Consider the following 14652-nt stretch of genomic DNA (forward strand, 5'->3'; position numbering starts at 1 on the left):
TGAATCCAGTTTTTACACAAAAATAAATAAATAAAGGTTTTAAAAAGTTTAAACACGTATATTATTGCTGTCCTTTTTACTTAGAGTCTTTTCTATTTTCTGCTTTGTACAGATGTGCTAAGATCAGGTCGATCAGTCAGAGCTGCATTGTCATAGTTGCAAAAGAAATAGAATAAAAAAAGAGAATAAAGGTATGCAACACACTGGTTAAAAATGTGGAGGTTAACAAAAATATAGCTTAGAGTTTTTAATGAGAGAAACAACATTGACCTATGGAGACGCCTTCAAGAACAGCCTGTTATACAGCTTCAGATCCTGAATGAGGTGTTGGATCTTAGTGTGATGACTTTGCTGTGGAATAGGATGAACCCAGTGTCTGCTTTAACTGCAGTGCTCCCATGATTTCAGAGAATTCAGAAATCATTTGTTATTTTCTTCCAAAAATATCAGACTGTGAATAGGCCCTTACACATGACCGTGGCCATATTTAATGCCAGTCAGTTACGTTTACCTGTCCACCTCCAGAGTCAATAATAATGTGAGGCTGTTGGTGCTTTGGTCACCCCCGGTCTAGATGTATTAGTTCTCTTTCCATACTAACCCCACTCTTCAGGGACTCTCAAAGTGGTCTTTATGAGCAGTATCCACTAGAGTCTGCGATATTAGGGATACACACCGAGAACTTTGTGTCTAGATCAGGGGTGGCCACAATTTTTTAGCATGAGAGCTACGTTTTCTAAGGGACAGGGGAAAAAAAATCTACCTCTAAAGAATAAAAACGTCAGTGATGTGTATTGATATCAGAATACTGCAAGTAAAACGGCTGAAAAAAAAAAATAATAAAAATAAATAAATAATAACATAATCACACAAACCTGGGAGAACTCCAACTCCCAGAATTCCTCCAGGGCTAACGTGTTCCCTGACAGCTCACCGTCCAATCAGAGAACTCTTTCACCTGTGTCTTAGCCTTTATAAGCTGTTTGTTTTTAATCTCTCGATGTGTACTGAGTGGTCTTCGTTGTTTGTTTTCCTGTGTACAGACTTGTCTCAGACTTTGGCTCATTCTACTGTTTTCCTCTGGTTTTCTTGTGGTTTTCCTTGGACTGTTTACTCATCGCTGCTCTGTGAATTCCCTAAACAATAAAGCCTTGTTTTGGTTGCTTATAATCTACAGCATTAAGGCCTATTCACACTGAATCCAGTTTTTACACAAAAATAAATAAATAAAGGTTTTAAAAAGTTTAAACACGTATATTATTGCTGTCCTTTTTACTTAGAGTCTTTTCTATTTTCTGCTTTGTACAGATGTGCTAAGATCAGGTCGATCAGTCAGAGCTGCATTGTCATAGTTGCAAAAGAAATAGAATAAAAAAAGAGAATAAAGGTATGCAACACACTGGTTAAAAATGTGGAGGTTAACAAAAATATAGCTTAGAGTTTTTAATGAGAGAAACAACATTGACCTATGGAGACGCCTTCAAGAACAGCCTGTTATACAGCTTCAGATCCTGAATGAGGTGTTGGATCTTAGTGTGATGACTTTGCTGTGGAATAGGATGAACCCAGTGTCTGCTTTAACTGCAGTGCTCCCATGATTTCAGAGAATTCAGAAATCATTTGTTATTTTCTTCCAAAAATATCAGACTGTGAATAGGCCCTTACACATGACCGTGGCCATATTTAATGCCAGTCAGTTACGTTTACCTGTCCACCTCCAGAGTCAATAATAATGTGAGGCTGTTGGTGCTTTGGTCACCCCCGGTCTAGATGTATTAGTTCTCTTTCCATACTAACCCCACTCTTAAATCTGTTAGATTTCAGCTGCACAGTCAGAAAACAGATGCTGGTTCATCACCTGCTCTCTCAGCTACAACATTACCAAGAGATATACAAAGGTTTTTAGGAAGATAAATATGGTTCACCTACAGTAGATGAACCAAATTTTTGGTGTACCCCTATTTTCAGTCCTCATTCAACCTAAATAAAAGCCAGTGAAGTCAGGTTAGATAGTAGCCCCAAGAAGATCTCAGGCAAATGGACCCCAATCTAAACACCCCTGAGTGCAGCGTGAACCCCAAGGGCAGCTCGAGTGTGTTTGGCACCGGCCGTTCCAAACGAGACGTCATGTTGGAGCGGGAATATCAAGGGAGGCCCCGAATGTGAGACTGTTGGGAAAAGGCTTGTCATGTTTTTGTTTTTGGGGCGTCCCAGCTGTGGCCCCTTTGATGAACTATTTACCCAGATGGATGGAGTTCAGCTCTCAAGCCGTGAGTAGAAAGCCAAGTCTTCAACTGGCTCTGAATCCAAACTAAATCTCTCTCTCTCACTCTATCTTCATTTCTTTCTTTCACTGGGAAACATCAGCGCAGCCAATAAGAGTTTAATTACACCAGCGCTGCTTTGAAAGCACAGTCAGAGACTATGTAAATTAGCCAAATGTTGACGTTAGCAACAGCATCTCTCTCCAGGTTCTAGGTTAGTGTTAGTGTCAGGGTAAGGTAGAGGACAAATAGGAGGATGCTCACCCTACATTACTTCTCAAATCAAGGGTATGGGTTCTTCTTTGCCATAGTAAAAGGTTTGACACTAAATGTTTTTCACATTGCTGTGAGGATTTGGTGGTTTTAGCCACATAAGCATTAGTAAATACAGTGACACATGATGGGCAATATATTCTGGAAGCGTTGAATGATGCTGCATCACTCCGAAAGATGAAGCATGGCGACCTTAGGCTGCTCCAGAGCGTCTCTGGGGATTTGTGTGCACAAAGTGCCACAAAGTCAGTGTTTATAAATGTAATAATGTATAATATAAACAATAGCATGTTGAACTTCTGAATACCTTTACGAATACTTCTCAATCCAACAGCACAATATCCAATGGTTTCTGCAGATGGTGATGATGTGCTTGTGTGTTGAAATCAGAGTCAGTCGTGAAGGGGTTAATAAGTCCCAGAGCTAGCATAACTAGCCGTGTCCAGATCGTGATTGGTGCCAGTTGCTTGGACGCTCCCCAGGGGGCCCTGTTTCCATGTTTCACTAATGTAACATAAACGTCTCAGAGAGTCTGGACACGTGCAGTTTTGGCTTTGATGTTTTTGCTCATGTTCTCTATCCTATGGTTTAACAAAAAGCTCGACTGATATATCGCTGGGTTGATCAAATCAGACGATATTTAGGACATACGAATATTTGAAACTGTTTAAAAAAATGGAGAGGAGCACAAAGAGTGCTTTAGTTTTATTCTAGAGCAAGCTTTTAGTTTGATTTATTTCACTCTGCACAGCATTAAAGTGCACACACCGTAACTCCTCTATCAGCAGATTTATAGGAAAAAATATGACCACTCGGAGGGCTGCAGAAAAAGGCTGCATATTATGGTTCATATAATATAAGATCATAGTTTTTAATTTAGAAATTAAGGCGATTTCTGCATCAACTGGTTTAATCACAGATATTTTACAAAATTAAAACCAACAGAGAAAATAGATTAAAGCTAATTGTTTAAAGCAAAATTGTTTGATGTGGACATTTATTCATTAGAATAAATACGAAGAATCATCAATATATCAAGTATTTCTTCTAAAATAAATACATAAATAAATAAATAAATAACCGAGAAGCTCCACGCGTTTGGAGGAGAACCCTAATCACAAGTTCGGTTAAATCAGCAAATGTACAGCTGTGTTTTTACGCAAGTCTCAGGGTGGTGTAGCAAGAGGGAGGCCCATTCTACCCTACCATTAAGCTCTCTTGGACTCTGAAGACTATACTTGGAATTCTGGACCACAGAGTGTGTGTATTTAAGGTAGTATTAATCCTGTTCAGCCGTGGATACAGCTTAAGCTGCTAAATCTCTCTCTCTATCTCTCGTACCCGTCTTTGGGCCTATAAAATTAATAGACCTATAAAATAAATGGATGGGGCTCTCTAGGAGGTGTCCTGGCTGTGCGTTCTGAGGCACTTCTTTCTCATGATCCCCCAGTTTCTCCAACTAAAACTCCAGCCAAATAAGGCCATTACCCTCCTCTCATAAAACTTGGCAACAAGGGTTGCCATATCTTTCTGTACATGAGCCCTGGGTTTATATTTTCTCCTGGAGCGTGTTAAAACACGGCCAATCCCAGAGCTCTGAGAGCGTTTCTGAGCCGTCCTGGCGGGTGAGTGAATTTGACTTAATCCCGGTCACACCCTCCAGGGGCTCTGGCTTTAATGGAGATACCAGCGGAGTTGTGTCACTGACCCCTCCTCTACGTTTAGGATCATGTTGCAGGGAAGTACAGTAATGTTCTCAGTGTCAAGCTAATGGAGTTTTGCATTGTTTTGAAGCCAATTTCGGCCTGTTTATTCAACAAACGTGTCTAATTTGAGGTCTTAGATTTCACTGTCATTTCCAGCAAAACAATAACAGACGTAGAAATACATGATGTCATTTTATATAAATAATTTCTCACGTACGACCTTTTTATATTGTGTTTATAGCATCGAAACCTATTCAGACTGCAACTCGGATGCTACTATTATTTCTTATTAACTGCTCTGTAGTTAATACCTAATAACTCTTCAGTTACAATTAATGTAAGATCAAATGTACATCAAATTTGGACCCACTATCTGTTCTAAGGGTTAATATTATATAAACATCACGAGTATGTGCAGTTTCAACACTTAAAAACCTAGGTTATTGTTTACATTAAATAGACACTAGCCAAAGCAGTCATTCACTAGTTAGTTATGACCACATAGCTTTGGTTAGTGTGCTCCTCCAAGTGTGTTGAGCTCTCCTTTGCAGATTGGAAATACAGGACTGACTCCACATGCTTTTGCTGTCATACTTTTATATTAGTAGCAAACGGGATTGAACGGCCAGTGGCTAAAGGGTCAAATGAGGAAGGAAATCAGTCCAAACCAACAATAACAACATAAATGTTTGTACTGTTAAGCTGTTATTAATCCCCCAGCTTTCTTTTAATATCTCCATGAACATCAGACTTTTATTATGACCTTTATTAACCTGTTAGAGGACGTTTAAAAGCTTGCCGCAGTCTTCTTTCATCGCCTTCTTGGCCAGTTACTGACTGACTCTGTTTCCCCTGCACTGATGCTATCTGCTCTCGCCGTATCTTGGCACTGTTCTAGATCAAGAGGGAAGTGTAGTGATTATTTTGAGCTGTGTGTGTGTGTGTGTGGACAGATGTTATACAGCTGTTGGATTCCTGCCGACTCGAGCAGAATCAGCTCTACAATGGATATAAATGTGCTCATGCTAATTTCACATCAAAGCCTTCCTCTGTGAAGATCACAGCATGGGGACGCGGACTGACCCATAAATATGCGGACACTTGCTCGTCCAACTTTTCTTCAGAAATCAAGGCTAGTGATAGCAGTGTGTCTCCACTTTCTGCTCCACTGACAGGCTCTGTTCTCTAGGGATGGCTCTACAATAAATTGGAGAATGATTTGTAAATAAACTGTGGGGACAAATCGTTCCTATCAACAAATCTGTGGCCAAAACCCGTTCACGGCTGAAATAAACTAAGAACTGCAAAGAAATAAGCTCTTCTTGTGTTTGTTTGTTATTTTATTTCTTTTTAAACACTTAATACCAATTTCCCGACCTCTTATTTTTTTTCCTCATGAGTGATGGGAGTCTGGATTAAGAGGTTGTCCAATAATAAAAAAATGCTTGTCCATGGATGGACATAGAAGTCACTATCCAGCTGTTCAGATAAAGTCACAGTGCCACAGATCGAATATGGAGTGGATTTGAACACCACATATCAAAAGTGGCCTGAATCTAATCTTAAAAAAAATAATAAAAAATTGTAAATCATACAAATTCACATGCCATTGGAACTGTAGCCAATGGCAAGTGCCCTCCAGAGGGGAATAAATCCCCCGGCACTGGGTTGTGAAGAGAATTGCGTTCTCTGGAGTGATTCGGGACCATTCAATAACTCTGGGATGTACTGGAGTGGGGTTTGTGGCCCAGAACTAATCATTCAACATTAGCGCCTGTCTGCACTAACATTCTCATGGCTGAATGCCATCAAATCCTCACAGGGATGTTATAATATCTAGTGTAAGTCCTTCTCAGAAGAGTAGAAGAGCTAGGGATAATCGCTATAATACTACCCTGTGATACAAACAGAAAAAGCTCTGTGTTCTCTCTCTCTCTCTTTCTCTCTCTCTCTCTTTGTCTCTCCATATACAGTACCCTCCCGTACACACTGACACTGAAGAATGTTACGGAGTGAAGGCATATGCAGGTCACAGGTTGGAGAAGCTCATAAATCTGAGCGCAAATGCAAAGCAAATGTGGATTAAATATCGGGCCGTTCATGTTCACACCGGAGCTCTCACAGTGCATTTCTGACCTATATCTTATCCACACATACATTCATGTCTCCGAAGGGCAACTTATTACTATACACACACTGCTCTGAAAGCCCCAGTGTTGACCCCGTGTTGAGAGATTACATTCACTTCCACAAATAACCGCATAAATACCTCCGTGATTTGGTGGGAGCTGAGGTGGACCCTCACTTCACAACAGATTACATCACATCTCCAAAAGGTACCCAGACACACCGTTAACTGAGTAAACTCAACTCCATGAGCATTCACTTCTGACCCAAGGCTTAACCGAGCTATATATTCTCCACAGAAAAGCATGACATGACCATGAAATGGGATGCTGTGGAACAAGCCTGAAATGAGCATTCCCAAGCCCAAGTGTTGGCTAGAGCTCTATGAGGCTCTGGTGCAGCAGTGGAACTGGGTAATGGAGTGGAGCTGGGGTGATGTTTGTTATCCAGCATCACAATGCAATCAAATTCTCACTGGAATGTTCTAACATCTAGTGCTCAGGCTTCTATGGTTTGGGCTCTAAGCTTAAAAACAAATGTTTTCATAATCAAAAGGAAGCAAAAGTTGTATTTTATGGCTGAGTTTTCAATAGAGCTTCATGGCCTCTTTTCTTAAAAAGTTCAAAGTCCTTTTCTTCAGAACCAGGGAAACTGAGATGAAATGTTCCAGCTCTCCATCTCTTCCCGTCTATATCTCTCTCTGGGGCCTTCACTTCAAAAGTGCCCACACCTCCCACCTAGAGTACTGTCAGAGTGATGACAACGTTACAGAGTCTGATAAATGACCGAGTCTCTTCTGAACGAGCAGATGGAGCTGCTTTTCAACTCATTAGAGGAGCGTTTAGGTACTAAGGGTCAGAGGCACAGTATGGGAGAGACATCAAATATCACCTAGCCCTTATATACAGCTCAAAGCCAGATACATTTACCTATGATCCCCTTTCACCACTCTAATACACACTTATTTCCACATGTCATTTATGTCAGAGAGATGCAACCTGGGATATGTTTGTTTATAGTGATTAACTGTGTGTTGGGCTATGAATCCATAAAGTATAGGGCTGGGCTTTTACACCTGTTACACATTATGATGGGCAGTGCAACTATACTGTACAATGTTGGGCAGGATATGGCAATGAACCCACATGATACAGTAAGGGGCAATGAACCCACATGATACGGTGAGGGGCAATGAACCCACATGATACAGTGAGGGGCAATGAACCCACATGATACGGTGAGGGGCAATGAACCCACATGATACGGTGAGGGGCAATGAACCCACATGATACAGTGAGGGGCAATGAACCCACATGATACAGTGAGGGGCAATGAACCCACATGATACAGTGAGGGGCAATGAACCCACATGATACAGTGAGGGGCAATGAACCCACATGATACGGTGAGGGGCAATGAACCCACATGATACGGTGAGGGGCAATGAACCCACATGATACGGTGAGGGGCAATGAACCCACATGATACAGTGAGGGGCAATGAACCCACATGATACAGTGAGGGGCAATGAACCCTCATGATACAGTGAGGGGCAATGAACCCACATAATACGGTGAAGGGCAATGAACCCTCATGATACAGTGTGAGGCACTGAACCCAGAGCATACAGTCTGAGGCACTGAACCCACATAATACGGTGAGGGGCAATGAACCCACATGATACAGTGAGGGGCAATGAACCCACATAATACGGTAAAGGGCAATGAACCCACATGATACAGTGTGAGGCATTGAATCCAGAGGATACAGTGTTGGGCAGTGAACCCATAACATGTCATGTTGGTCTTTGAACCTGGTAAATAAAGCTTTGGGCAGTGAATCCACATTAGTGGGCTTTGCCAATTTATAATATAGTGTTAGGCAGTGAACCTATTATGTACAGTGTAGGGCAATGAACCTGTGACATACAGAGCTGTAACATCTGAAAAACCCTTTGTGAGATGGCATTAAGTACAGAAACAAGCGGCTTGAAGGTGAGTTCTATATTAGATTACAGTTAATGCTCTTGAAGGGGGCACTGTTTGAAAAAAATAGCCTTTGTACTCCCCTTTGTTGGAGTCAAACATACAATTAGACCCATGTGTACAACAAACTGACTGATCAAAACAAGGATTTCAAAATACATCAATAAAAAGTAGTGACGAAAAGAGAAAGACATTTAGAAATGACCAGAAGGGTACAGCCCAAACAAAGGGCCTTAAAACAGTGGTTCGGTCAGTCATTATCCAAATGTAACTGCAGAATCTGTGACGTTTTTTTCTTTAACTTCACCCTATAGGCACAAGGCTAATGTTAACAACAAATGAAGCTTCTTAACAGATCCAACATAACTGCAACCTAAATGCCCTTAATGCTTAAATCATCAGCTATTCCCCCTTATTCGTGATGATGTCGTTTATCAAAAAAAGAAGGCAAAAGTAGGGTGACAGTTAAAATGACCAGGAACAGTGCTGTTTATTCAGTATTTTAACTCATTATTGTTTTTCAAAGAAACAAACTTCAGAAGCCGAACATGTCTTGGCTAAATCTGGGGTCGAATTATTGCTTTAAACGCTTCCTAAATAACACCGCACTCTTCAAACAGAGGGGTGATTCTGGACAGGGTTCTAAGACAAAAATAGCCAGAGTCAAGTGAAGCCAGATGCAGGGTGTGTGTGAGTGAGAGAGAGAGAGAGAGAGAGAGAGAGAGAGAGAGAGAGAGAGAGAGAATTAGAGAGTACTGTCTCAGTGGGTACACCGTGTTTAGCAGAGTGTGTGCAGTCCCTACTTTCTTATCTGAGCTACAACCGTTTGCAAAGTCCCAAAGTGAGGGAAAAAGTGCTTTCTCCTTCCTCAACATCCATGATTAAAATGTCATTGATATTGTCAAGTGACAAGGCGTAGCAATATGTTTACAGCCCACGACCCTGAGGTCTGCACTTCAGACTGTAAATCAACAACTGACCAATTAGAAAACAGCTTGAGACACCTACTGTGAGTGTCTAACCTTTCCTCATCCACTTTGGAGCAGCAGAGTGATGTGACAGGAGGCCACGCTCGAAACTGGCATGTTGCATCACAAACTGAAGCTCACGGTGGGTGTAGACAGCTTTTTAGGACACTACTAAATAACCTGACCGCTCTGTTAGTGTTCTAGTGAGTGAATCATATCCCTGGAGGGTCGTAACAATCCATCACGCCGCTGTGGACATTGTGAAGTTGTGAAAAGTCATGACGCCCTTCCCCATGAAACTGAAACGCTTGTTTACCTGCAATGCAAAGGCCGAAAATGCTCAGCAGGACCAGGATGTAGAGAGAAACGATGGCGTATTTGATGGCCGACAGCGAGTCCAAGTGCCCACAACAGTTATCTGCCTTTCTCCTGCGGCTTCCAGAGCCCACTGCGGAAAAGAAGAACACAACAGGGTTTAACCAGGCTGCTCTTGAAGGAGGATAATAACCGTCCTCATTCCTTCTCAAGGTATAGCTGTGACAGAGCAGAGACGTTGGGATATTGCTGTGAAGATTGATTGGTTTTAAAAGCAATAAAGAGGTAAGATCCTGATGCTGGAGTATTAGATCTAGACCAATGCCACTCCAGTTCATGGATGAATTGTGGGGGATTTTAAACCCCTCAAGCCCATGCTTGGCATTGCAATTATTGTCATTATTATTAAGCAATTATTAGCACACAATCTGTAATGTTATCACCCGGTTTTGATAATATCACAAGGCGTTAATATCGGATGATACTATAAGTCAACTGATAAATCAGTCCAGTCCTTTTGTAAATATAGTAAATACATACATTCGCTTGAGTCTGATCTTAAATATTGCAACCAGTGATAGTTTGTTGACTCCAGGACGTTCTTTAGCTCTTCCTTAAAGCTTTAGACAGTCACTAGGTCTTGGTTTGCTTTTCTGTACCTTCACCATTACATGGAAAAACACAGCTGTCTCTGGACATTGACTGGAAGGAGTTCCTGGAACGTTCCGGCTAGCACTTTATGCTTTTCAACAACAGAAGTCTGTCTTTGTTTAGCAAATCGATCAAAACTATGGCCAAGTCTAAAGCCGGGGTCTTGAGGTAATTAGGCGAATCCACCGGGAAGGAATGTACACACCGGTTCCAGGAATGTGCCACAGGTTTCCCGAAGCGTGTGTCAGCATCATGTTGAGCGGTTGTTTATGTGACCCGCGTGTGACGTGAGGGTTTCTGCGTGAGATGCTTGGCTCTGGTTAGCCTCAGGCTCATGTTACAGACTGTAGCTTTGAAAGAGGATGGGGATAAACACGCTTATAAAAGCCGGCTGGTAGTGATTCCCACTAAAGTGGCGTCATATCAGTCCTAACTTTCCAAAGGTGGCGGATTCTCTGGATTAAATGTCCGTGTGACTCGGGATCAATAAATAAGCGTCGTCAGATTCACACTTGTCCAAGTGAAGCAGGGTGGCCCACTTCTCAAGACCACTTCCTTTTTCTCATAAATCAAAAGCCTCCCTAATAACACATGGTAATAACACTGTATTAACAGCAGTGTGTGGCCAGGGTCGTATGTGCGCGAGTCCAAGGACACAGAGAACTTACAGAGTCGTAAATGGGATGCTCAGCTGGTCTGTGTGTGTGTGTGTGTGTGTGTGTGTGTGTGTGTGTGTGTGTGTGTGTGTGTGTGTGTGTGAACCCTGGTACTTTCAGAGGGATTCTGAGGGTGAGTCATGAAACTTGTGATGTTTATTTCCATAGTGTGAGAATAAGAGAGAATGAGAAAGAAGGAGAGGGAGAGAAAGAGAGGGATAGAGAGGAAGAGAGAAATAATATGAGAGACAGAGAGAGAGAGAGAGAGAGAGAGAGAGAGAGAGAGAGAGCAAGAAGCAGAGAGAAGCAGAGAGATACAACGAGATGGAGTGAGAAAAAGAAGTACAGACAGACAGACAGAATAGGGAGATTTAGAAATGAGAGAGAGAGAGAGAGAGAGAGGATGGATGGAGATGGAGACCTAAAAGGCATGCAGAAATCAAGAATAGGGAGAGAGGAGAGACGAAGAAATAGAGAGATACACTGAGGGAGAGAAAGAGAGATAGATAGAATGTTGAAAATGAGAGAGGGGGGAATAAGGGTACAGAGTAAAAGAGAGAGAGAAGTAGTGGGATATAGAAAGAAATATGAGAACTAGAAAAGACGGAGAGAGAAAAAGAGGGAGAAAATAGGGCGAGATAGAGGCAAGATGAATAAGAGAGTTCTGTTTCACATCAGTGCCACTGCCACTCGAGTTCTACCCCGACACAAAGAACGTGACACTTTCAGAGCATGACACAGACGACCAAATACAACACACACTTCTTCCATTCCTTCCTCCATTCCTCCACCTGCCGCGGGTCCTTCCTCGTCCCTCTGTCTCAAGCTTGTGAAAACACTCAGAGCTATAGGTGAAAGAAAGCCACACACACATATAAATCTGACTCCGGTCATCTCACTCAGCTCCCAGTGACCGTTCCAACCGCTCTGCTGTCAGCACTCTGCCCTCACGGTGCCGGAGCTGTTTTATTACCCAGCGTGCTCAGTGACCCTCTCCACCGCCCACAGCTCTGGGAGCAGGTGTCGTGTGAACACTGTTAGTCCACATGATTAAACCGGTATCTAATTTTAAAAGGTAGGGCCTCTGGGCAGTTGTGGTCACTTCCTGAGCAAGGACTAACTGCTGGGACCTTATGAAGAGAGTGAGGGGAGAAATGTGTTCTATAAATCAACAGGAACTCAACCCACTGCTCCAGGGAACCTCTCCGGGATTGTAAAGCTAGTATTAACAGCAGTGTGTGGCCAGGGTCGTATGTGCGCGAGTCCAAGGACACAGAGAACTTACAGAGTCGTAAATGGGATGCTCAGCTGGTCTGTGTGTGTGTGTGTGTGTGTGTGTGTGTGTGTGTGTGTGTGTGTGTGTGTGTGTGTGTGAACCCTGGTACTTTCAGAGGGATTCTGAGGGTGAGTCATGAAACTTGTGATGTTTATTTCCATAGTGTGAGAATAAGAGAGAATGAGAAAGAAGGAGAGGGAGAGAAAGAGAGGGATAGAGAGGAAGAGAGAAATAATATGAGAGACAGAGAGAGAGAGAGAGAGAGAGAGAGAGAGAGAGAGAGCAAGAAGCAGAGAGAAGCAGAGAGATACAACGAGATGGAGTGAGAAAAAGAAGTACAGACAGACAGACAGAATAGGGAGATTTAGAAATGAGAGAGAGAGAGAGAGAGAGAGGATGGATGGAGATGGAGACCTAAAAGGCATGCAGAAATCAAGAATAGGGAGAGAGGAGAGACGAAGAAATAGAGAGATACACTGAGGGAGAGAAAGAGAGATAGATAGAATGTTGAAAATGAGAGAGGGGGGAATAAGGGTACAGAGTAAAAGAGAGAGAGAAGTAGTGGGATATAGAAAGAAATATGAGAACTAGAAAAGACGGAGAGAGAAAAAGAGGGAGAAAATAGGGCGAGATAGAGGCAAGATGAATAAGAGAGTTCTGTTTCACATCAGTGCCACTGCCACTCGAGTTCTACCCCGACACAAAGAACGTGACACTTTCAGAGCATGACACAGACGACCAAATACAACACACACTTCTTCCATTCCTTCCTCCATTCCTCCACCTGCCGCGGGTCCTTCCTCGTCCCTCTGTCTCAAGCTTGTGAAAACACTCAGAGCTATAGGTGAAAGAAAGCCACACACACACATAAATCTGACTCCGGTCATCTCACTCAGCTCCCAGTGACCGTTCCAACCGCTCTGCTGTCAGCACTCTGCCCTCACGGTGCCGGAGCTGTTTTATTACCCAGCGTGCTCAGTGACCCTCTCCACCGCCCACAGCTCTGGGAGCAGGTGTCGTGTGAACACTGTTAGTCCACATGATTAAACCGGTATCTAATTTTAAAAGGTAGGGCCTCTGGGCAGTTGTGGTCACTTCCTGAGCAAGGACTAACTGCTGGGACCTTATGAAGAGAGTGAGGGGAGAAATGTGTTCTATAAATCAACAGGAACTCAACCCACTGCTCCAGGGAACCTCTCCGGGATTGTAAAGCTAGGCTGAGGAATTCTGTCCGAACCACAGGTACTGCATTTCATCCACGTTTGGATATGAGGACACTGAGGTAAAGGTAAATCTACCCCTTCAGCACCTTCGCTAAACTACCACGTTCCTGAGGAAACTGTGGATAAATCAATGAGCAGCAAACTGACAAAAGCAACAGCGAATCTTACGCTCCAGTTCAGATGTCGTCCCTTGTACACAATAAAAAACCCAATGCTCGTGTTCAGGCGAGGGTCTTACCTTCTTCACAGAGGTTGAGCTTAGAAAGGTTCCTCCCGTCGTAGCCCTCCTCGTAGAAGGAGCCATTATCTCGCTCCTCGTACGTGCTCAGGTACATCGCCTTGTTCTCCATTCAGGACCTGGAGCAGGACAGAAACGTTCAGAACTGTTATTCAGAACAAAAATGACAAAAAACAGCTCTCTCAACTGCATTTTTTACTTTAATTGCTGCTGCACTCAGCTTTCGCTTGATTCTTTCATCAGCCACTGATCCAAGGAGCGTTTGAACCTCTTCAAAAACCATGGCATTTACGAGCTGCCTTCACTAATTGGATAAAAACAAATGAGATCTCTGCTGTAGCTGGAGATTTTACAGAGGGAGAGTTTGTGCTGGATGTCTGCATTGCATCAGTCTGTGTTCTGCAAGGTTTACACATCACAGTTTAGTCCCTACCTACTTTGCATGAATTCACAAGAGAGCAGGGACTGAAAAAAGAGCCCAGTCCCAGGGACGAGGACATTATTTACTCAGTGGAAAGCAAAAAAAAGCAGAGCAAAGCTGAGTCAAGTAGGGACCATGTAATGGAAAAGCACCAAACGATTCCGAATCTGAAGTTGAACAACAACAACAACATTCACAACAGACATTCAGGGCCTGGAGCAGGACAGAAAGACCCATGCTCTGAATAATAATCAGAAATGTCATTCAGGGCTCAAAAGAAGGACACAATCATTCAGGACCTGAAAGAGGGCGGAGCATTCAGAGGCTTTCAGAAAACCCAGTCAGAACCAGAAGTATTCAGAGGTTCATTCAGAACCTGAACATGATTTCACATTGATCCAGCAGCTCTTATGTGTGAGGTGCTCAAAAAGAATCTCATTTACATCGTCTCTGAAGGTTGTGTTTATAAATATAATTATTTTGCCTTTAAAGCGACACTAGGTAATATTCATATCTTAAAATGACAGCTTCAAAACCATTGTGTTGCTT

At 42.7% G+C, this 14652-nt stretch overlaps 1 protein-coding gene across 1 annotated transcript in view; it reads right to left on the minus strand.

The window, feature by feature from the left end:
* The window catches only part of scara5 (scavenger receptor class A, member 5 (putative)), a 68312-nt gene that overhangs the window by 47703 nt on the left and 5957 nt on the right, over positions 1-14652 (minus strand). The window contains exons 2-3 of the mRNA XM_066677799.1: positions 13683-13801; positions 9640-9771 (exon numbers count right to left, since the gene is read on the minus strand). Of these exons, the coding sequence (XP_066533896.1) occupies positions 9640-9771; positions 13683-13794 (244 nt within the window). The 5' untranslated portion in view covers positions 13795-13801. The remainder of the gene's footprint in view (positions 1-9639; positions 9772-13682; positions 13802-14652) is intronic.

The sequence above is a fragment of the Hoplias malabaricus genome, chromosome 7, assembly GCF_029633855.1.
Source record: "Hoplias malabaricus isolate fHopMal1 chromosome 7, fHopMal1.hap1, whole genome shotgun sequence".
NCBI lineage: Eukaryota > Metazoa > Chordata > Actinopteri > Characiformes > Erythrinidae > Hoplias > Hoplias malabaricus.